Below are 23,998 nucleotides of genomic sequence, written 5' to 3'. Positions count from 1 at the left end.
GGCATGCAACCTCCCTCGTCGCATCACCCACTTGATCCAAAGTTTCAAACCTCCTTATCCGCAGAAATGGTTCGATCGCGCTCTTTCTCCGAAGCTATAAAACGAATCTCCGTGCACCCACAATGAACCTGAAGCTCGACAACCTAACATCCATGAACGCAGCTTAAGTTGAGCACTCAGAAGACTGGGATTTGCTTGCTGCTACGTGGAGACTGCGAAGGGTTTTGGATTGGATCCAGATGGCCAAGTCTAGCTAGGAGAGCCTGGAGAGGGGAGGCAGGCGACAGAGCGGGAGCATGATGCGAGTGTGTGATACGGGGTTGCCACAGCCATGGGTATGGACGGGTTTTCTCATTTCAACCCTCCCATTCTCATCTACCTGATTTTTCTAGACACCCACTCCGGCGTCGACCTTAAGACCAGCAGATACCATCTCACGTTTCAAGCCAGTCGACACGCGCGTCCCGCAGCTCGGCCAGGTTGATGCTTCTCCACGCTAGCTACGTTGCCTGGACCACCAAGGATTTATGCTGGCATTCCAGCTTCTTCACAACCTCGTCGTCGCGTTCGCATCTTGCGGACTGTTCGCGGATTATGAACAGATGGGCTCTGCGCTCGAGGGGTGGCGGCTTGGCCGATTGGCAGGCTAGCATGCTATGATGAGAGGAAGAGAGCAGTGGTCGGAAGACGACGAGATGTCCTTGATACAGGGACTACTCAGGCGTCATGTCTACTGTGCAGAATATCGCTGCCCCGTCCAACTCAAGGCACCCCGGCCTGTTCTGCGTCGTCCATCAACCTCGACGCTCGTCCCGCCGACTACGAGACGACACTCACGTTGCAGCTCCCGCGCCAAGGTGATCATCAATGTTACGGGCTGTTCACAAAGGCGATACCTCTACGTCACCAGCGACCTTTCGTCAACTTCAACGTGGGATTAGTGCTGCAAAGGGCGATGATAACTCATGCGCTCGTCAACTTCAAACGCCTTCCGATGTCGCGATAACTCAGCATCTGAAGCGCAGAGTCAAGGCGGACTTGTACCTTAAAACTGCCTCCAACGCCATCCCGCGCGTGTTTTGAAGCGAGGCCCGGTAGAATCGGCGGTATCAAGCCCACCGGCTTCACCTTTGCACGCCGGTCGGACGGACGGAGACAATACCCATGGGAGCGGCTCAGTTAGGGAGGAGTAGGGATATGAGGGTGATCGGGAGTTGGTCCTCGATGTAGAAGATATGAAGGTACGTGTCGCCCTCAAAGTACTTTATGGGACTAACAATGCCCTTCAACAACAGTGCTCGACGTTCAATAGTGCTAGTACCTCATCCTCCCTGTCATCGGCGGACTCGTCGCCGTTCCACGCCCTTCACCAATTCGTCACGCTTGTACCAAGAACGTGGAAGCCTTGACCTGGAGCTTGAGATCAGCGCAAAAGGTGCGTTATTTGGTTTCTGCGCCTTCTATGAATGCTCACTCGAAGAGCTGAAGCGGAGCGCAATGCATGCGCAACGGAAGGGCGAGGGCGGGACAGACACTCGAAGAACCAGCACGAGGGTGGGGCATCGGAGCACGGCGCATACACACCCCGAAGAACGAGGGCGTCTGTCTGTATTCACCACCTCTCCTGGACCTCATCGATGTCTACGCACGTACGCCCGTGGCCACCTTGCCTCATAGTCTTTTGAGGACATACACTACGTTTTCACTGTCACCAATGGCTCCAATATACGTCTGTCATCAAGTCTCGCCAATCGTCTTGCCACGCGGTGGAGGACGTGCCGACGAAGTGCGAGGGGCGCGACGACCGATGTTTATGCTGACGCGCGTAGGGTGGATGAAGCGGCCAGATTTGAGGCTGGCGTGGCAGGGGAAGCTTGCCATCGCCATCCTCATTTTCATCCTCAACGCCATCATCATCTTCTACATCATTGAGTTCCGCCGGCTACTGTGCCGCGTTGCATACCACGGACGATGACTTTGGGTCACCATCCAGGGTCAGGTGTATGACGTCTCGAAGTTCGTGCGCAGAGACCACAGCGACGTCCAGGGTTTGATCAGCGGCGGGATGGATACCCTTGAGTAGGTCGTCGGTCAGGATCTCCCTCCCCCTCTTGTGCTTGCGTGCCAGGACCTTGTCACAGACTTGCAGATGATGCTCACCGTGAAGAACGCAACCCTCGGCCTCCCTCCCACAGGGTCGCATGCGTCAGGCTCTTTCACTTCAAGGCGTGCCCAGCCTGACTAATATACGTCAAGATTCTCGCTTAGGATCAACCAGTACAAGAAGGGACCCCTCGTCTCCGAGAAGAAGGATATCTTGGCGCAGGCTCGTGACCAGGACATCCAAAGGTATGTCTTACAGGAAAATGTTCATATTTCTTATGTTTATGTGCGCTTTATAGGGTGTGGGATACTGGGGCGACACCGTCCACGGCCTTAACGACTACCTCAATACGCTTGGCATCCATTGGGACGACGGCGATCACAAGTTCCTCGATGAGAACCTCGTGGATGTCTTCAAGCAGCAAGCCGGCCAGGACTCCACCAAGTCGATTGAGGCGGTGATGACCAAGATGAATCCGGCTGTGCGCGCGCGGAATAAGAATTACCTGCGCAACGCTGTCTTTGTCGGGAAGACGGATTTCAGGAAGACGCCGAGGTGTTTCGTGTAGAGCTACCTGCTACTCGCGATTTCGGGTGTCCTCGTGGCATCCACGGTCCTCAGGCGTAAGTCTATCCTGTACTACAGATATTCCTGCTTCATTAACCCTTTTTGTAGTCCTTACTGCAACTCGCACGCCTGAGATGAAAGACAAGTTCGTTCTGTGCCAGGTTCCTTGCTACACTTTGCTACACTGAAGGCGAAGAGTCGCTGCGTCGAAGAAATGATTCACTCGCTGCCTGGCACTGTGACAACAAGCGCAAGTTGATCTTCGTCATCTGCGACGATAACATCATCGGTAGCGGTAAGGACCGGACGACCCTACGGATTGTGTCGGACACTCTTGGTGTACCCGAAGGTCGACCCAACGTGTTTTGGCAGAAGCTTCGGCGGATCGCCGGCTAATTCGGGTGGACTTGATGGACCGGTACTGACGTTGCCGCCTGTTGGAATGGGAATGACGGAGCAGCGTTCAGCCTCAACGTTCTCGACGGCGACGGCGGCCAATCCGTTCGCGGGCCCTGCATGAATGCCAACCCTACCGACGATGAGCTCGTCAATACCTTGCGCACTTATCCAAGCGGGCAGGACCTGACGACCGTTACAAAGGATGACGACCGTTACAAAGGAGTAAGCCTTTCTTCTTATCATTAGATGTGCTTAGACTGACGTACGACGCGCAGAACCGCTTGCGAGGCGAACGTGGTGGAGTTCCCGAAAGCTGACGTGACCCGCACGCAAGGACTTCCAAAATAAATATCTAGACTCGAAACATAGACGTTCCTTCCGCATCCTCACGCGACTTTTCTATATAGTACCCTTATAAATACATTCGTTTAACCCATCATTTGCTACTTTGCATTACACTATTGGCATCACGGACATTCAGACATGTTCCTGTAGTAGGTAGTTATCGGACTATGGCCTACTTAAATAATACGGGTTCGTTGGTACTTGCATTGCGGTCGGGCCACCCTCCATAGACGCAATACGTCCTCCGCGATCGTGCTGCAGGAATGTGTAGATGAATGCTTTAAATACGGATGGAGTACCTTAAAAAATAGAGGGCGAACATTGAAACGTGAAGGGTTCCAGAGGAGGAATACAATTGCTGAGACGGCAATGAATCATTTGTCAAGAACGATCCCTTCAAGACAGAAGACAACGGTCGGACGTTCGGAGTAATAACGCAGTAGAATAACGCATTCATCAGCACAGAAGTAGGTGGAGATCGTCGATAGCCGGAATCTAGATTGCTAAACGCGAGTACTTCATAGCAAATCAGGAAATGCCAGAACGTGATGCCGGCGCAGACAGGCTCAACGGCGGTGCGCCTGGAGTGTCGGTGGAGGTAGTAGCTCTGTAGGCGGTGGGTAGCTTGTACGCCCAGGCGGTCGCCATAAAGGGTCACCATCCAGATAGAACGACTACTAATTATTTGGCCTTGCGCGAAACCCTTGTAGCTAGGATCGCAAACGACGAAAGTCACTCATTAGCACTGCGGGAGTGACTCACCCATGTTTCTAAGCTAAAGCTAGATCAGAAAATATATTTTCACGGCTTTCAGTTCGAGCAGTGTCCGACGCGCTGCCAGATAGATAGTGAATATGTTGGGACTCTAATCCTCGAGCACGACACGCCTTTCAACGCGAGACGACTTATGAACGACCCATCACATTGCGACGCGATACTATGATGAAAATAGGTTGGGCAAAGAATCTCCACAAGGTGAACAGGCGAGGCGTAAGGAGTCCATTGCCCATGACTGGCTAATACTTCGCCCCCCAGAAACAATCGAACGCATCCACATACCACATGGGCTCCACGTATTTACCAAACATCAACTCGCTGATTGCAGCGACTTGATCGGCACCCGGCGCTTCTCCAAGACGCCATGTGTCCCTAAAACTGAGCACCAGAATCCTCTCGCCATTCTCCCAGGCGTGGCACCATTGCGCTTCTTGGTCACCCTCCATAATAACATTCACGCGGGTTTCAAGCCATGAACCCGCAACACGAGCGCGCTCGGCGACGGGGTCAGCATCGTCGTCACAGCACTCCCGGAACCAGCTCAGTGGCGATAATTGCTGGTCGGGGGGTAGACGCTGCTCATTGACCGCAAGAGCCTGTTCAAAAGTGAACTTGTACCCATAGCGCCAGCGGGGAGGCTGAAATCGGCTTTTCTTGTCAGGTACCGTGTTCAGGGGGAGGTATTCGTATGCTCGAGCACGCGATACGAATTTGATGAAGGCATTCTGGAGGAGGAGAATTATTTCCCTGGTGGTCGAAGTAAGAATCTGAGCTGCTCACCCTCAAAGATGGGCGACCGTGCAGATCGTTGGTCGATTTCGGAGGGCACGTAAGTAGTAAGAAAATACGCCTGTCCGCGCCCGTCATTTGGGAAACGACATCAGCCATGGTGGGCTGGGCAGGCTCATGCTGAGATGCGTTCGGAGAGGACATGGATAAGGCCAAGTCGGGCATGGCTTCGGTGGCAACTTGAGAGGAGTCGAGAATATAAAGGCAAGTTGGTTTTTGTCACGTGGGCGCCACGGGTCCGACTCGGAGTTACTTGTGGTGGCACCATCCTTTTTTGGATGACAGTATTGTCTCAAATTTAGACGCTTTGTTCGATGTCGAGATTGTTCTCGTATTGTTCTATGAGATCCTTGCTTCACGCCTGTTGTTCCTACAGTGGCATGCCTTTTGTCTCGACCAGCTTTCCTTGTTCGACGTTCAAACGTTCATTATCTGAGCTAAATTTGGGGATTTACTTGAACGGGAAACACCTTCAGGCTGGCCTGGTCCTTGCTTATAAAAATCAGGACAAACGCTTTGTGCACCGCATCCCCCACGCCTGGCATAATCCGCTGCTCTTCTACCCAGCATGGTCATCGCCTCTCAGCAACCCCATATCGCTCGGACTACCGACCGCAAGATATCTTTCCTGTCTGAGGTCCTCGTCCAAATCGGCAAGGCAAAACTTGCTCTCGATATTATCCCGGATGACGCACAAGAGCATAAATACTATGCCTTCACGACCAGATTTCTTTCCTGGATCGCTCAGACTACCACTGGGCTTCCGCGGCCCCGCGTTACGAGCCATGTCGGGCAGTCGACTGTGTCGACGCCAGCCACAGCCACGGTGGAGCCCCCTTGGCTTGACGTTAACCCCCAAGGAAAGTTAACCAGGGGCGATTATCGATGGGCAGTGCATAGAGGTCTGTCGCCCAACTTTATTCACACCCAAACGCGAACTGATTTCTCCTATCATAGGAATAGCGGAGCAGGACAGTATCATTAATTACCCTGGAGAACGGGGCGAGCAATCGCTTTCCACGCCCGACGTCAGCGCCGTGTTTTCTGACTGTCCAGAACCGGACGCGGAACCGGAACCAGAACAGCAGCCAACTATCAGCAATGTTCGGCGAGCTCGGCTCCCTCTTCCTCCCTCTTTCCGCGATCAGGAGCCTTTCGTGCCGCTTCAACAGAAACCAGTGATGAAGCGGGATCCCTCAACGGCTCCTGATAAACCGCGTGAAATGGAAACCACCTCTCAATCGCCTGACTTCATCATTTTTCTGTACACCATGGACCCGGTGCTCGGCATCTGGAATACCCAGCCCATTTTCGCCGTTGAAAACAAGCGGAAGATCACAACCGAGGGCGAATATGAGCTGCTAGCCGGCCAGGTTAGGAAGCAAGCCAAGTTTATGTTTGCTGAATACCCGGCGCTGCAAGGCACGACGCTCTCAACGCTCTCTCTTGTTGGTGGCGAATACAGGTGGTGTGATTGGAGGTGGAATAGCGGGTCGAAGGAGCCAGTGCTTCAAAATCCACAGGTCGAGCCATTTCGGCCATTATTCGTGCAGGAAAAGGTAGACGGGCCTGATGGCATTGTTATCACGTATGATGACGTGGCAGAGGATTTCAAGAGGCGCTGGAAAAAGCTTGCTTGCAGGCACTATTTACAATGCAATAGCTTCTACCATGCCTAAGGAGCGTATTCCAGTACTTTCAACTGTAGTTACCGTTCAATAGTCGACCGTACTTTGCCCGTTTTCATAGTATATTTCTGATCAACGCTACAGGATCTGCGATACCCGAGGCCTGTTGATGTCGGCGGATACCCTGAGGAATACACAATGCTTCTTCGTATAGGTAAAATTCGATGCGCGGGGAAGTCCTAGTAGCCTATCACAACAAAGAGCGGCTTCACGGACGACGACAGACCCGTCGATGCGTGGTATAAAGACCGTCACAGCTCATCTGCCTCACCACCTCACGCGCCTCATCTCTCTCTCGCCTAACCCAACTCCGCCGCGCACACTCGACTCGCGCAGTTGGCCTTCGTCTCTGCCAAGGTGAGGTTCGTAGCCAGGCACCGGAGATTCGTTGGGGAATGAGACCGGATTGCATGTCCGATCGAAAACCCGGCTGTGTTAAGAAAAGGGCCGGAGAGGGGGTCCAATGCTGGGACCCGGCACAGGAGCCACCCAGCTTTTTATTGAACTTCAAGTGCTCGGCTGCCCATGGCGATTCACGTTCGAAACGGGACTTGAAAATGGCGGATCGGCAAGCGACCACGGTGAGAGCAGCGGCGCCAGGTCCATCGGGCTCGTTTGCGGACTTGACGGCCACGGCCAGGGAGGCAACGTCGATGACGACGAGGAGTGTGCTCGATCTCGCACACTTAACATCTCAACACACTTATCTCTACTGCAACACTTCTCCCCGCTCTCAAGTTGCCTTCACCCTCGCTCGACGCGCCGTGTCCACTAACGAAACATCCCGCCCGCTCCACGAGCGAAATAGCCGAACCACGCCTGAATGGCGAATGCTCATTGACATACGCCAACCCCGTCGCGGGCGAGCGGACCACGGCATCAGGTCTGGGCGAGTGCGTGCCCTCGTCAAAATTGGTCCCGACTAAAGCCCTCACGCTGGATACGTATCGTTGCCGCCTCTGGACGGGAATCAGCCTCCATCCGTCCTGGCGTTGTAAAACCTCGGAAGCTGGAGTCCCCTTCCATGCCGATGTGCAGTGCGGATGATCGTCGCCGTACTTATACACCGACCCGTCCTAACCTGCCAGCTCAACTTGGAACTACAGCGTAGGCGACGGGGAGAGCATGACGTGGAGCAGTCGTTCGTCGACTAGGACTAGAAGAAACAAGGGTATCGTTGGCTCGGGCAAGCAAAGACAAAGGAGGCGTAAATGAGGAGGATGGATAGCGGAGCAGGGGCGATGGCAACGGCTGTAACAACAAAAGAGAAACAGGGGAAAGGGTTAAGGAGGGAAGAACTATGAAAGCAAGGAAAGAAGAGGCACGTACCTTCAATCTCGAAGTACTGCCCACCCAGCACTGGAATGGGCAAGAAGGTTGCGGTCAGTGGCGGCTGGTTGAGCCTATCAACTCGTAAATAGCTTGTTTGTAGCGAAACAAGATGGAAACAGGCACGCACCTTACCACATGCGGACATGATAGAGCGGAACGCCGGCGTGTTGACATGTGGAGGTCGGCGGGCAGTGTGTCTCAGCGCGAGGTATTTCTTGAGCGGTCTGGCGCATGTGTTGAAGTAAACAAGAGCACATAGAAGTTGAAGTAGCATTAATCATTGCCTGCTGTATGCCGCGGTGTATTTAGGGCTGTTCCCCGTCACCGTAATGAGCGTAATTACGGGGGTCGTAATACGGGAGCCGTCCCCGTACCGTTCTCAGTGTCGGATGCCTCTTTGCGGGTACGGTATACGGTACGGTATTTGACCGTCAGACATCCGTTGTTACGGTCCCGTAAACGGGAGATACGGATCGCGGTGTGTGTGCCTGGCCACTAAAGCCTAACCCTGCAGCCATGTGATCCGCGCGCGACGCGTGAGCGCGTGAGCGCTTGACACTGCGGGCACCCAACTATTTTTCCACCCGAAAAACCCCGTGAGAAAGAGTGTTTGTAGTTTCCGGCAGGTTTTCCTGCCAGGAGGGCTTAGAGTTTTCCCGCTAGCAAAATTGTGAAAATACTATGAGTTTTCCCTAGGTTTTGCTGAGAGAAAGATATTGAGTTTTTCCTTGCATTTTGCGAGTGTCAAAATCTTGGGCAAATGATTTGTTTTCCGGTTGAGAAAAACCTAATATTTTCCGGGTGGGTTTTTCCACTGGAAAAATGCTAAGTCTTTCGAAAGGTTTTTCTTTCGGAAATTGTCAAGGTTTTTGACAGAAAATCAAGGATCCCTTGCTAGTCTCTCACAGAAAGCCAGAAAAATGGAGGAAACTTGCTGAAAACCTTTAAGAATTTCCGACGAAAAAACCTTTCGAAAGACTTAGCATTTTTTCAGAAGAAAAACCACCCGGAAAATATTAGGTTTTTCTCACCCGGAAAACAAATCATTTTCCCAAGATTTTGACACTCGCAAAATGCAAGGAAAAATTCAATATCTTTCTCTCAGCAAAACCTAGGGAAAACTCATAGTATTTGTAAGGGCAACCTCCGCGCGCTCTAGCACTCAGCCCGAGATCTAGCAGAGGGGGATCCAAAGATAATATATAAGACGATAGGGAATACATCCAGCGACTATACTACGCACCTAGCAGAGGGGGATCCAAAGATAACAAGTCTAAGGAACCCCTCTGCCGAGGCGAGGGCTAATACTACTGGAGCGTGCGAACGAAACGAAAGAACTGTACAGTACACGAAGGGGAGGAATCACAAGGGGGCGGGCGCGTATACCCGAATGGGCAATGCGCCGTGTACAGCCACCCGATAACCCGATGCCCGATATCGGGGTCCGAGAATCCCGATATCGGAATCCGAGGGTCCCGACGACGAGTAGGAAGAATAGGAGGCATCGGAAAATGGAGACGGGGTCTAATAATATAAAATAGGAATAGAGAGAAGTAGAATATATGCGTACGTAATAGGATCGGGAACCCGATGATGCGTAGGGGGGCCCGATGTCCCGATAATGCGTGGGAAAGCTCGCGACAGCGTCGGGGACTTGTAGGAGTGATCGGGCAGCGTGTAGGAAGACAGCCCGAACAGAGCCCGACGTGTAGGAGGACAGCCCGAACGCGAAAACAAGAACCCGATGGCGAAAACGAGGACCCGATGGCGAAATAGGGGGTTCCCCTTACAGTATTTTTACAATTTTGCTAGCGGGAAAACTCTAAGCCTTCCTGGCAGGAAAACCTGCCGGAAACTACAAACCCTCTTTCTCACGGGGTTTTTCGGGTGGAAAAATAGTTGGGTGCCCGCAGTGTGAGCGTTGTGCTCTTCCTTCCTTCCACCACGCTGCCCGGACCACGTCTCCATCGACTCCTTCGAACGTTGTACTTCGTCATAGTACTAGTAGAGGCACATCGAGTGCTTCAATGATGTTTTTTACCAGTTTTTTGCAACGAACATTCAAGAATGCAGGAGCTTTGCCTTTCCGGAGGTGTACAGTATGGTTAGGAACAAGGCAATGCAGTGGAGAAACGATATTGGGATAATGGCTGTCCATCGACCCAACTTGGAGGCGGATGTGTAAGGGCAACTCTGCGGTCTGGCACCACGTGCTTGACGGCTAGCAGAGGGGAATCCAAAGTATATATTAATATATGTAAGAGACAGATCAACTGCACTGCTTACCTAGCAGAGGGGAATCCAAAGAGAACAAATCTAAGGAATCCCCCTGCTAGACCTCCTCCTTATATATGTATGAAGTATGACGGTCAGCCTGCTGAGACCGTACTAAGAGAAACTAACAACCACTAGCCTAGCTGACAGGCTATAGTATGGTTGGTACGCTCTAGCTCTGCTAGTGTGCTTGGCTGTGACTAGTGCAACTAGTGCAGCTAGTGTGCTTAGCTGACAGCCCTAGCTGAGATCTGCTGGCCAGATCCCCTAAGAACAAGGATGGAAAGGTACGAAAGGGAAAAGGGGCTAAGAACGAAAACAGAAAGGTATGAAAGAGAAAAGGGGCCTATCATGTGATGCCTAGGGGTTCGAATAGGGGGTTCCCCTTACATCACCCCCCCTTCAAGGTGCGGCGCCCCGACGCATGCCACATATCCCATTTGGTCTGCCAAAATTCAGGGCGGTCATTGTCGATTTCACGTTGCCTCCATGGAAGATGTTTGAAGTCCGCGATTGTCAGTCGAATCCTGTGCTCTCGAGGTTTGTGCGGGTAACGACGGTGGAACTCTTGGACCAAGTCTGGCGCATGCACGTCTTCCTTAAGTTCCCAACTCCATTCGCCTGGATAGCCTTTGTAGGTAACCTTGTAGCGAAGCTTGTTGCAAATGATCCTGCTATCCAGAATGGCCTCCACCTCCCATTCCTCTTCGCCGTCTACAACAACAGGGTCAGGAGGTGGTACTGGATGACGGCTTGAAATCTCATCATGTGGAGCAGGAAGTAGCTTGATGACAGGGAAAACAGGGTGGAGGAGACGCATGGAGTAGGGGAGCTTGAGGCGATACGCGGAGTTTCCAACCTTGCGCTCGATTTCGTAGGGACCATACCGACGATGTCCGAGTTTTGCAGAAGGCCGTGTTGTCTTGATGTCGGAGGCGTCAAGGTAAACCTTGTCCCCAGGCTTCAGATCTGGTGCTGGTTCACGACGACGGTTGTAGTACTTCGCCATGTCATCGCTAGCCTTAACCAAGGCGGACCTTGCCTCTCGGAGTGCAGACTCCATGCGATTCTTGAATGTGTTGACATCTTCGCGATGTGATCGTGGCTGGTTTGGTTCAAAGCCCATGCGAGGATGACGGCCAGTATCAAGCATGAAGGGAGTCTGCTTTGTTGAGGCGTGCACATGATTGTTGTACGAGAACTCTCCTAAAGGAATGCAGTCCTCCCAGTCGTCCTGGAGCTCTGAAACAAAGAGACGAAGGTACTGCTCCATCTCCTGGTTGACACGTTCGGTTTGTCCGTCTGTCTGCGGGTGGTAAGCAGTGGAATAAAGTGTCTTGATTCCAAGCAGTCAATAGAGCTCTCGCATGAAGTCTGCGATAAACTGCGGGCCACGGTCGGACAACCCAGCCTCAGGTGTGCCATGGAGTTTCCAGACATAGCGAAGATAGAGGCGGGCTGCACCCTCAGCTGTGCAGGTGGTGTTTGTAGGTATGAAGTGTGCACGCTTGGAGCATTTGCAGCACACTACCATGATTGCGTCATAGCCGTTTGACTCTGGTAGCTCCGTAACAAAGTCCACAGAGACCACCTGCCATCGCTCTGTTGGTATGGGAAGGGGATGTAGCTCGCCGATGGGCTTGCGGTGGATAACCTTTGTCCGAAGGCACATATCGCATGCACGACAGTAGTTTCCGATGTAACGAGACATCTGTGGCCACCAGTAGCTCCGAGAGACAAGCTCAAGGGTCTTCCAGCGTCCGGGATGCCCTGCGATCGGACTATCATGGTGCTGTTCAACGATGCGGCGGCGCAGGTCAGCAAAATCCGGGACATAGATTCTGCCTTGATAGCAGAGAAGATCATTCTGCATGGACCACTCAGCACCGTGGACCGTACGTGCCTTGCCCTTAAGTAGTTCGGCGGCTGACTTTGTCACAGACTCTTCTTGGGTGCCCTCACGAAGCCCTCGACGGATTTCACGAAGGATATCTCGCTCTTCGCCTTCTGCTGTGATTCCTTCCAGGGCCCGGATTGCGAAGAGCTCCGGCTTAAGAAGCACAATGTCCTTGTTATCGTCAGTACCAGTACCATGGTCTGCGCGTCGCGATAACGCATCTGGCTTGCCCATAGTACGGCCCGGTCGATGGACAAGTGTGAAGTCAAAGCGCGAGAGGTAGAGAGACCAGCGAGCCTGGCGTCTGTTGAGTTTCTGAGCCGTCATGAAGTACTGGAGGTTGCGATGGTCCGTGTGAATCTCAACAGTGTGACGGGCACCTTCAAGATGGTGTCTCCACTCCTCGAGCGCGCGTACTATTGCAAGCATCTCCTTGTCGTGGATCTCATAGTTGCGCTCGACAGGACTGAGTGACTTTGAGTAGAAGGCAATCGGGTGGTGTTTGCCATCCTCACGTTCCTGGGACAGGACTGCACCGGTTGCAAAATCTGACGAGTCAGCTTCAATTCGGAAAGGTCTGTCATCATCCGCGGAGACAAGCACCGGCGATGACGTGATTCGAGCCTTGACCTCATCGAACGCCATCTGCTCTGAGGGGCCCCACTGGAATTTCACGTCTGCCTTTGTCAAGTTGAACAATGGGCGCGCAATGGCCGAGAAGTCCTCGATGAAGCGTCGGTAGAAGTTCGCAAACCCCAGGAATGACTGTACCTCCTTCCGTGAGGTTGGGACTGGCCATTTCGCAACACCATCTACCTTGACCGGATCCATTTCCACTTGTCCTTCAGAGATGATCAGTCCAAGGTACTCGATGCGCTCTTTCTCAAACTCGCACTTCTCTGCACGCAGATAGAGCTTGTGCTGTCGGAGAATCTCCAGGACCCGACGGGTGACCTCACGATGCTGCTCTCGTGTTTTGGTATAGATCAGGATATCATCCATGTAAACACAGACGACTCCTTCGGCTATGAGGTCGCGGAAGATGTCATTCATCATGGTTTGGAAGGTCGCGGGTGAATTTGTGAGTCCAAAGAACATAACAAGTGGTTCGAAGAGACCTCGATTGGTCCGGAACGCTGCCTTCCATTCATCGCCCTCCTTGATGCGAAGATTATTGTAACCCCATCGTACGTCGAACTTGGTGAAATACTTTGCACCTCGAAGTTTATGGATGAGTTCTGGAATAAGAGGGAGTGGATAGCGATTTTTGATAGTCATTAGGTTAAGCTTGCGGTAGTCTTGAACAAGCCGAAGCGAACCGTCCTTCTTCTTAACAAAGAAGACTGGAGCTGCCATTGGTGATTTCGAGGGGCGTATACGTCCTGAAGCAAGGTTTTCTTCAATGAACTGGTCAAGCTCCACCTGCTCAGAGGGCGCGAGCGGATAGATCTTGCAGTTTACAGGCTCTGCACCTGGCACAAGCTCAATGGCATGGTCCCATGGCTTTGAGGCGGGTAGCTCGTCGAAAGAGTCCTTGGAGAAAACATCCTCAAAATCACAGAAGCGGTCTGGAACAGAGTCACGGAAGCTCGGCTTCGCAGAGTTCCTGGCAAAGGCCTCTGCCAGGCGTTGAGATGTTGTCTGCGTTGCACGAATGAATTCTGGGTCCACAACATTTGCAGCGAAGAGGCGCTCTCCATCTTCAAGTTCCGGAAGGTTGGATGTGGCTGCATCAATATGCTCCCCATGCTCATCGTCATCGCAGTCGGACTCCTGATCTGAGTCACAGTCCTCCAAGCTTGGCATAAGTCCTGCCCTGCATGTGGCACGGGCACGGGTTTCACGCCGGCGAATCTGACGCTCTGCCCTTTCGCGTTTTCGGCAGACAGTGCATGCCCGGGGGCAGCGGTTGAGCCGAACTGTCTGAGTCGTCCAGTCTACCTCAGGGTTGTGATTTCGCAGCCATGTATAGCCAAGGATAATGTCCTGCTTCCCTAAACTGGTGACGGCAAAGACGGCACGCTCTGCATGACTATCGTAGCGGAGTATAAGGTCGATCACGGAATGAATGGAGCCGGCCTCATTGGGTGTGCCATCAACGTTAAACACGGGTATGGCTTGAGACAGCTCGCGTGTGGCCCAACCGTTCTTGCGTACAAATTCTGCATCAATAAAAAGACCGGTCGCGCCACTATTGAGCAGAGCTTTGACCTGATAGGTCTTGTTGGTATCGGTGGTCTCGAGTTCAACCGGGAGTAGAAGGGAGTTTTGTGAGGCTGTGGCGGCAACGGTAAACGAGCGTGGTAGCTTCTTTTCCCAGCGTTTCAAACGGGGAAGCCTTTTTGGAATAGAGGGTGCAGAATCGGTTGGTAGTGTTGGAGAAACGACATGTATTGCGTCACAATCTACATGTTCGACTTCTAGTACCGAAAACCGATTGCGCAGGGGCAGGGAGTGTGCACCACCCCTCACCTGCCTTGCGTAAAATCCTCTTCGACAGCGGGAGCATCCGCAAGAACCATCTCTGGTGCTGCAGTGCCAGCCTGCAAGTCCTCCATGTCACGCTGTTGGGCGCGTGCCTGAAGCTCTTCTTCGAGTTCGTCAATGGTCAGGTGTCGAACATCGAAGCGGTTAGGACACTGTGCCTGTACGTGGCCAGGTCGCTTGCACCGGAAGCACACCACAGGGGTGTCACGACGCTGACGTGCAGCGTCAACATCCATGGGAATGCCCATCGGTAGAGGCTTCATATGGCTACTGCCTGTCGCAGGCGTGTGACTAACGTTTGTGGCAGTGGTGGTACTACGTGGGACCGTAGTTGTCATGGGAGAGAAAGTACGAAAGCCTGACGCGGGTGCCGTGGTACGTGTACTAGTGTTAGACGGTGACGCGGTTTGTGTCTTCGAGAAAACACCAAAGCGGAAGGCTTGGTTGGACTGACGATTGAGGTCGAGGCGTTCTGCTGCTGCTATCCACGCGCTGAGATCGTCCTCCTTAGGTACACCCGTAGCACTCTCCGCAATGCTGTTCTGGATCTCCGAAGACAGACCGCGGCGGAAGCGCATGACATTAGAGTATCCATCGCTTTCGTACCCTGCGTGATGGACGAGAAGTTGGAATCCGTCAACGTAATCGCGAACTGAGCCTTTGCCCTGATGATACTGCGTAGACTCGAGTTTATTGCGTGCTTCCATCGCTTCGTTCACGGGATAGAAGTCTTTGCGAAATTCCAAAAGGAACTTCGGCCAAGAAGCGTACGTTGCCTCGTCTTTCTGAAGGTTCTCGAGGTAACGATCGCGCCAGTAACCTGCGCGTCCCTCCTGCATGAATGACAGTACAAAGCCTATCCGTACACCTTCGTCCTCAAAGTCCTGACGTAAGAGGCCGAAGTAAACTTCACACGAGGTGAGGAAGTCACGCCCGTGATCGCGTGAGCCATTGAAGAGCTTAGGCTGAGCGGGACGGATACGTCTAGCCGGCGATGTTTCTGCTTTGGGTCGAGCAGCGTCCTGAACTGTCAATTCTGATATACGCTGCTGAATTTGGTCTAGTGTTGTCTGAAGATCTGTAATGCGAGCATCCGACGATTCTTTGTCGGTTGTGAGACTATGCTCTATGTGAGCAAGACGCGAAACGATATCGTCCATAGTTTTATGATGTGATAAATGCGAAGATAGATGTGGGAAATAGATGGACAGGGCCGGGGGCGTATTCTGCAACGTTAAACCGAGCGTGCGAGGCTCAAGGTACGTGAATCAGAATAGCTGGCGGCCAAAGAGAGATTTGTTCTTCTGTAAGGGCAACTCTGCGGTCTGGCACCACGTGCTTGACGGCTAGCAGAGGGGAATCCAAAGTATATATTAATATATGTAAGAGACAGATCAACTGCACTGCTTACCTAGCAGAGGGGAATCCAAAGAGAACAAATCTAAGGAATCCCCCTGCTAGACCTCCTCCTTATATATGTATGAAGTATGACGGTCAGCCTGCTGAGACCGTACTAAGAGAAACTAACAACCACTAGCCTAGCTGACAGGCTATAGTATGGTTGGTACGCTCTAGCTCTGCTAGTGTGCTTGGCTGTGACTAGTGCAACTAGTGCAGCTAGTGTGCTTAGCTGACAGCCCTAGCTGAGATCTGCTGGCCAGATCCCCTAAGAACAAGGATGGAAAGGTACGAAAGGGAAAAGGGGCTAAGAACGAAAACAGAAAGGTATGAAAGAGAAAAGGGGCCTATCATGTGATGCCTAGGGGTTCGAATAGGGGGTTCCCCTTACAGGATGATGTTAAGAGCGGAATGACTTGCAGACGCACACCGCAAGTTAAGCGACTGTTATTCAAAATATGATGAGTTGCCATACTATACCTGGGCAGCAAGTGAGTTTTACCATGCATTTCTCAGTCACCCTATTCATCAGTTTCAGTTCTCGATCCTCGAATTGGATACGAGCGCTTGCGTGAGGACTATGCGGACGACCTGGCACTCCTTGAGTATCTCGAGAACTCGAAAGAGGACCTCCATGCCACCTGTACATCCCAATTGTTATACCGTACTAGACCCAATGAATGGGTCGTACCACGCACCTAATTTGACGGCTTTAGGCCAAAAGTCCCTGCAGGCGATAATAATTGCCAAGTGTTGTGGTCCCGAATGTAGTAAGTCCCCACGAGTCAACAGAATTCCCACCCGCGCTGGGTGTTTCCCACACAGCCGCACATCGCCGCATATGGCCGCCGGCATCAGCACCGGCTAATAAACCCTCGTGCTCATTGTTGCGCACAACGAGCTTGATATCTAGGTCTCCCTGCCGCTACAGCTCCAAAGAAGACGTGATAAATTGTAATAAATTATATATACCTACATCAATACATATATAATGATTTTTGAGCAGTGACAAGCTCTTAAAATGCGATTTTCTGAATGCACCCAGGGTAAAACAAATTCCTATGAAGTTTTGACAGGTTTATATGTCCAGCAAGTAGTAATACATTGTACCAGAGGTACTCCAACAATGAGCACGAGGGTTTATTAGCCGGCGCTGATGCCGGCGGCCATATGCGGCGATGTGCGGCTGTGTGGGAAACACCCAGCGCGGGTGGGAATTCTGTTGACTCGTGGGGACTTACTACATTCGGGACCACAACACTTGGCAATTATTATCGCCTGCAGGGACTTTTGGCCTAAAGCCGTCAAATTAGGTGCGTGGTACGACCCATTCATTGGGTCTAGTACGATATAACAATTGGGATGTACAGGTGCTCCATGCATATTTCTTAAAGCATTACAGTTGGTCCAACGTGCAACGCCGTTCTGATGTCACCACATCAGCTCATTGCCCGCGCCTCGTCGCCCTGCTCACCTCAAAAGATGAAGTTCACCTCTTGGTATCAGGTCAAGGAGCGTGACAATCTTGATCAGTTTGTTGAGTTCCTCAAGCTCCCGCAAGAGAACTTTGACACTTGTGACCCGATCAAGTGGTGGGCCGGCCGCGAGTCTCTGTTTCCAGATCTTTTCCGGCTTGCGCGAGACATTTTCACCATACCCGGTAAGTGTTTTCTATTTCAGTGTGTGCTATTCTCACTTTTGAGCTTTATAGGTTCCGCTGTCGCTGTCGAGCACATCTTCTCGGGCGGCCGAGATACCATTTCGATTCGTCGCGCTAGCCTGAAGCCAGACACTATCAGAACCTTAATGATAGTGAAGCAGCGCCTCAAGCTAGCTCGTGAGGCGGTCAAGGAGCTGCTAGGCAATGCATAAAAACAATATATTCCTCATATCACTCCGTACGTACCGTAACCTGCCGTACCGTACCCGTAAAGTAGACTGTACCGTACCGTCGAGCCTTTGATACTTATGTCATACGGGACGGTACCCTGCCGTACCGTACCCGTCAATAACCCGTAAATCTTACGGCTGTACCCGTAAACGGGTACGGTGCACAGCCCTATGTGGAATGGTGAATATGTGCAAATTCATCCAAAGGGAGCGCCGGCCTCATTACCTCAAGCTGTGGACGGCCTCCGCGAAGGCCATCTGGTCGAAATACCAGGTCATCTCGTCATTCCCATAAATCTTGGCCAGGACCCGGTTTCTCTGCTTCCCGATTCCGCGATCAAGCGCAAACTCAATGCTCGGGTCCAGAAGCGTCTATCGCCATCGTCATTTCCCACAACCCGCTCAATCTTGACGCCAATGAGTTCCGCATCTTAACGCTTTTAATGCTGATATACGTAGAAGGCCCCTGTTCCTCAAGAAAAGGTTCTACGTCGAAACACTGCGGGAGCCAACTTCGAGCCAACTTCGACCTTCCTCTGCTCAAGCTTTCGATGACCCTCAATGCACAATTTGTGCTCAACCACAGTCTCACCGACGCTCCTTCCGTGGTATGGTCCCTTATCCGAGCAGGGAGGACATGCTGTCGCTGCAAGTTACGGTAAGTACCTACCTTGGACTCTGCTATTCCGCAACCAACCGTCTTATGCTCAACATCGCTTTGCCAGTGATCGTACGGCTTGTATTCCAGCTGATTGAAGATACTTCGCGCGTCTCCTTCGCAAACGAACTCTCCACTACCCCAGACCAATCTGCACCAAGCATGTTGAATTGTCATCTCAAAACGCGATTCCTCTTCCCGCTCTGATACGAGCGTCGTCCGCATTCCCGTCCTGCATCCCCCAAGCACGACTATCTATACCGATCGTCATTTTCGCGCTCGCGTCCCTTCCGATCATCTTCCAGCACGTTTCCTCGTATTGATTGCCCCGCCCTCGCTTCGTGCCTGGGTCTACTATCTCCTGTGCTCGCCTTTAACGGGGTGATGCAGGCGCTCGTCGCAGGGACATCCATGTCGTCAAGTAAAGCAGGTGCGTCTTTTTTCTCATTTATACTAGTTCCATCGGAACATTGACATGTAAATGCAGGTGGACGATGTTGTTCTCTGCGATCTGTATATCCACCGCCATCGCGCTCTATCAACTCGGCTACGGGGACGTATTGCTCGTGTACGCCAACATCGTCGACGCAGCGTTCTTCGCGTCCCACTACTTCCGTCGCCAAGCCGAACACCTCGCCTCCCAATGCGAGACCCCGCCGCGCCTGCTCAACAGGCACCTCATCCTCCCCGACGCACTTCGCGTCTGTTTACGTTGGCGCTGAACCAAGCCCTCATCCGGCGGCTGGCGTCGCCGCCATCCAATTCGAATTACTTCTCGGCACGATTCTCCTCCTCAATCGCGAGGGCGTCCGTCATGCTCTATTACGCACCCCCCAAGAGCGCAGAGAACACGGGCACAACACCACCTTCTCTAGGTGTCGCGTCGGCGAACCTCGCGTTGGTTCCACTGTTACTCAGCCTGCCATTGACGGTCATAGCTGCAGTCGGATACACAGCTTGCGCACCTACGGATATCAAGTTCAGCCTGGATTCCGGGGACGGTTACGATGTACGCGTTGGCTGTGTTGTTGGAGCTGGCTTGTGAGCCAGTGCATAATCGGTACGCCCATCGTGCTCTATACCCCGATTTTACGACTGATATGGTCTGTACTCTATACAGCTCCGTCATCGAGCTGAAAACTGCCGTGCGTGTCCGCGCCAAAGGCCTTGGAGTTGGCGCCAAGTCGCTCATGACCTTTCTCATCCTCTTTTATGACTCCAGACTGTCCACCAAACCGCCTGGTTACTTCGCCCTCTTTGCCTTCGCTGGCGGCCAGATGGCATATAGTATCGTGCTCTTTGTGACGGACGCGTACTCGTACCCAGACACCTTATCCCGATTTCGCTTGATGAAGTTATGGTGCGTTCGTCGCTTGATTTGGATGCATTCTAATGCTGATCCATCTCATAGAAATGCACCTGTAGCTCAAGAAAAGGCTCTTTGTCGAAACTCTGTGGGAGCCTACTTCGATCTTCCTCTCCTCAAGCTTTCGATGATTCTCAACGAGCAATTTGTTCTCAAGCACATTCTCACCGAAGGAGACAAAGTCGTCCTTTCGTGCTATAGCCCCATGGCTGAGCAGGGAGGGTATGCTCTCGCTGCAAATTACGGTGACATCAGCAATCCACGGTTTTTGGTCTTAGCTGGGGCCCGATTTTGCAGCGCTGCTTAGGAGTGCTTAGCGAGGGATTTGAGCGTTAGCTCTCGTTAGACAGGGGGTAACTACTTAGTGCTCGGGAGATATGGGGTAAAATGTTAGTCAACATCCTGCTCTAGAGATCATATTATGATTGGCTTGTGGCTTGCCTTCCAGTTTCGCCATGGCTGACTGCGCACAAAAACGGCTGTCCTAGAGCGTGAGAATGAACACGTATGTGGTTCGACTTTCGTTCAACTTGAACTTACTCCTCTGTCCTCGCCATATGTACTTCACCCCGACCTCCCTCACAGATACCTTAGCGGCCGCACTGGCTGGTGTCTGAAAGATGTTGATCTACGCCATGTATGTTCGTTCCACTCTCCGTGTTCACAGCTCTATGCTTTCCAGCCTTCGTCATTCCGCCGCAGGCGGGCTAGGGTTTACCCCATGAAAGCACGGTCCTCAAAGGCCTTGCAGGTGCGTTATCCACCCCTCGCTAATTTCAAACTCACTCAACGGGTCTTTTGGTAGCCTCCGTCACCCCATTGTCAGTGTCACCCCGTAAAACCAGCTGTCGACGAGGCCTACAAAGGCTACTCAAACTTCAGTACAGGCTGTCTGCGCATTTGCCTTGCGTCCACTTCAACATTCCCTGACTTTGTCCAACCAATGTGGCGCCGTCGGGCCTTTCTCATTCCTCCCGATACGAATTCGGCATGGACAGTTGTGGATACAGATCCTCGATATGCGTCACAGGCAATGTCGTCCTTGGTAAGTCCTATTCACGTTTGAATGGATTGTGTATGTTCGTTGTTGACCACGCAGTTGCAGGCGTACTCATCTCCTTTCGTGCGCTTTGATGGATTATGCTCTCGATGATGTCTGTACCAGTCATGTATCATAAGTAGCACGAAATCATAATAAATTTACTTCCTCGTTCCATACCTAACCAATCGGAGTGAGCAGTCACTAGTCACTATGGCTAGGAAAGCAGAACAAATGTAGCATCCAGTATGTCCGTCCTGTATTTCTTAGCTCTCGTTAGGGACTCCTTAGCTCGCTGCATACTCCAGTAGCCCTAAGGATGTGATAAAAAATTCAACGAGTGCTCAGGAGCACCCCACCTCGTCTAAGCGGCTAACAGGCTAAGAGGTGCTCGTTAGCCCTCGTTAGCTCTAACGTTTGCACCCTCGGATTGCTGATGGAGCATCTACCTCGAGCTCTGCTGCCGCACAGTCACCTGTCTTACACTGATCATCGCTTTACCAGGCTCTTTAATCGCCCGACTAGTTTTTCAACCTATCGAAGAAACTTCGCGCGTCTTCTTCGCAAAGACGCTCTCCGCGACCCCGGGCCAATCTGCGCCGAAGACCATCAAAGATGAATCGGCATCAGATGAGCAGCAAAACTCGATCTCTCTCCCTGCTCTCAAGCAAGCGGCGGCATTCCTGTCGAGCATCCTCCAAACGCAACTATTTCTTGCCATGCCGATCATCGCTTTTGGGCACGTGTACCTTCCGATCGTACTCTCCTTCCTCCTTCCTGCACGCTTCCTCGCAACGAGCGCCCCGCAACGCCTTTATGCCTGGGTATACTACCTTCCCGTCTTCGCCGTCAACGGGGTTCTGGAAGCCTTCGTGGCAGGGACAGCCACAGCCAGGGATGTCGTCAAATAATGCAGGTGTGTATGTTTTCTTGATTTACACTGATTGGAACAGGCTATTGACATACATATTCAGGTAGATGATGTTGTTCTCCGTGATCTACATATCCGCGGCCATCGCGCTCTATCAAATTGGCTACGGCGACGTATCCCTCGTGTACGCCAAAATCGTCGGACTCTCCATGCGGATCCTATATGTGGCGCTCTTCGCGTCCAACTACTTCCATCGTACTCTCACCTCCACCAGCTCGACTCGGCCACGCCTGCTCACCAGGCACAACATCCTCCCCGACGCCAGACTCCTGTTGACATGCGCCACCGCGCAAGGCATCGTCACGTACGGCCCGCGGCGGAGACAAATCGCCCAACGCGTCGCGGCTGTGATGCTCGGGCAGCAAAGCAAAATGTACTTGCTTTCTCAGCCTGTTGTGGTGCATGTCGGGTTGGGAGGGGTCCTGGCGTTGGCGTGTTTGGCGACGTGTAGGTGTGCTCAGGGAGGCATATGGAGATTTTGCGGATGCGGAGGGAGGAGAGGGAGGGGAACGAGAAAGCGCAATGATATTTATGGACTACGTTTCGGGATCGGATCCTGCTTTGTACGTCCGTGCTCGCTGTTCCCGGTTGATGCCATCTCTGAGGCCCTTTTTGACGGAACTTAGTGCTGATATTTTTTTGTAAATTATGGTATCCATGGACATCGATGACATCTTTAGAACAACTGAGTACGTCGTAAAACAGCGGCCGTCCAAACAGTTTGCGCACAAGTTGTGGTAGGTCTTGTGGGTACAGTCGTTCCAAACGAGGATGTACCAGAGATGTACGATACCATATTGATTCAACTTCCTTAGCGCAGCCTATTCACGAGCTGCGCGAATTGATGGAGCGCGGGACTTACGAGTTGCAGGGCTTTCTATCGGCTCTTGCGTTTCTCGTTCATGACCATGAAATTCCTCTGGCATTGATTGAGGGCAAAGAAATAATTCGCGTAGTCAAAAAAGTGTAGGTTTAGTCCATTGCTGCAATAAAGGAATATCGACTCACAGCTTGTAGATCGCCCATGATCTACAGAACATCTCCATCACGTCCGTCGTCCAATGATGAAGCGGTCGACAAACACATCCCAAGTTTACCGGTACCTCATGCATGAAGGCTGCGTGTAAAGGGAAGTGCCGCTACTGTTATGTTCATGGGATGAACTCTGTTCACCTTCTTAGCCGCAGCGCGCTCTGCTAAACTTTCGCTGTCATTGGGGCATTGCGAAAAGAATGGCGAAAAGTACTCCGCTAAACTTTCGCTGTCATTGGGGCATTGCAAAAAGAATGGTGAAAAGTACTCACCTAAATGTACCACTCATGATGTTTCCAACATGATCACCCACCAAGCACGAAGACCAAGTACGGGGATCAAAACGCGCATGCAACCTGGTATGCTTAGTACAACAAAGTTGACTATGGCGAGATTATCACATAGGAGAATGAAGGTCTATAGCGGTCCGTTTGTACATTTAATCCCGCACTGCCGCGCTGCACTGAGATTTTGAACTGCGCTGCGCTGGGGTATGTGATAGCGCTGCACTGGGACAATTCAATGCGCTGCGCTGAGATAATTGAATGTGCGGTGCTGGAGGTGGATGCCGTGTTGTGCTGCGCGCTGAGAAGTCGTTGCTGTACTGCACTGATCTGAGCTCTGTGACTGCACTGAGAGTGCTGATACACAATGTTATCAAGGGATTAAAGGCTTACCTCCGAGTTGATTCTTCAATTAACTACAAGTTTTCAAGCTTCAAGTCCAAGTCGGACTCGATTGGAGTCAGATTTGGACGTGCCTTGAACTTGATTGTCGGCCATACATGGGACTTGGGTATTTGTACGAGTTGATTACTTCATGGGGAGTGTATCTTAGGGTCTTCGTGTCTCAAAACATGGTCCAGTAAAGGCAGAGCGGAACAAAGAGAGTTGTAAGTGGAGTTGTAGGAAGGAATGATTGAACCCGAAACTTGTCGGAGCGGTTGGAGCAACGAAATCATAATAAATAATAGCAACGAAATGCCATGTACGGTAATGGATGAGAATGAAATTAAGTAAGGAGTG

The 23,998-nt window shown here is 52.0% G+C and overlaps 6 protein-coding genes across 6 annotated transcripts; 5 read left to right on the top strand and 1 right to left on the bottom strand.

The window, feature by feature from the left end:
- Positions 1–1,714: 1,714 nt before the first annotated feature.
- On the top strand, positions 1,715–3,067 carry PC9H_010282 (uncharacterized protein; the record flags this gene model as incomplete). The annotated part of the gene is made up of 4 exons (XM_036779776.1): positions 1,715–1,947; positions 2,257–2,368; positions 2,403–2,661; positions 2,862–3,067. The coding sequence occupies 4 exons, from the start codon at positions 1,715–1,717 to the stop codon at positions 3,065–3,067; spliced, it is 810 nt and encodes a 269-aa protein (XP_036629165.1).
- Positions 3,068–4,431: 1,364 nt separating this feature from the next.
- On the bottom strand, positions 4,432–5,146 carry PC9H_010281 (uncharacterized protein; the record flags this gene model as incomplete). The annotated part of the gene is made up of 2 exons (XM_036779775.1): positions 4,432–4,917; positions 4,973–5,146. The coding sequence occupies 2 exons, from the start codon at positions 5,144–5,146 to the stop codon at positions 4,432–4,434; spliced, it is 660 nt and encodes a 219-aa protein (XP_036629164.1).
- A 403-nt stretch (positions 5,147–5,549) lies between these two features.
- Positions 5,550–6,660, top strand: PC9H_010280 (uncharacterized protein; the record flags this gene model as incomplete). The annotated part of the gene is made up of 2 exons (XM_036779774.1): positions 5,550–5,883; positions 5,939–6,660. 2 exons carry the CDS (start codon positions 5,550–5,552, stop codon positions 6,658–6,660), a joined length of 1,056 nt encoding a protein of 351 aa, XP_036629163.1.
- A 404-nt stretch (positions 6,661–7,064) lies between these two features.
- PC9H_010279 (uncharacterized protein) lies at positions 7,065–7,595 on the top strand (the record flags this gene model as incomplete). Its single annotated transcript, XM_036779773.1, has 1 exon — positions 7,065–7,595. The coding sequence occupies one exon, from the start codon at positions 7,065–7,067 to the stop codon at positions 7,593–7,595; it is 531 nt and encodes a 176-aa protein (XP_036629162.1).
- Positions 7,596–17,539: 9,944 nt separating this feature from the next.
- On the top strand, positions 17,540–17,929 carry PC9H_010278 (uncharacterized protein; the record flags this gene model as incomplete). The annotated part of the gene is made up of 2 exons (XM_036779772.1): positions 17,540–17,717; positions 17,769–17,929. 2 exons carry the CDS (start codon positions 17,540–17,542, stop codon positions 17,927–17,929), a joined length of 339 nt encoding a protein of 112 aa, XP_036629161.1.
- A 1,319-nt stretch (positions 17,930–19,248) lies between these two features.
- Positions 19,249–22,567, top strand: RFT1_2 (Oligosaccharide translocation protein rft1; the record flags this gene model as incomplete). Its single annotated transcript, XM_036779771.1, has 5 exons — positions 19,249–19,646; positions 19,726–19,969; positions 20,042–20,216; positions 21,515–21,912; positions 21,989–22,567. 5 exons carry the CDS (start codon positions 19,249–19,251, stop codon positions 22,565–22,567), a joined length of 1,794 nt encoding a protein of 597 aa, XP_036629160.1.
- Positions 22,568–23,998: the final 1,431 nt, after the last annotated feature.

This window comes from Pleurotus ostreatus, assembly GCF_014466165.1.
Source record: "Pleurotus ostreatus strain PC9 chromosome Unknown scaffold_7, whole genome shotgun sequence".
Taxonomy (NCBI): domain Eukaryota; kingdom Fungi; phylum Basidiomycota; class Agaricomycetes; order Agaricales; family Pleurotaceae; genus Pleurotus; species Pleurotus ostreatus.
Note: the sequence above shows the minus strand (reverse complement) of the source record. Positions and strands in the feature narration are given on the sequence as shown.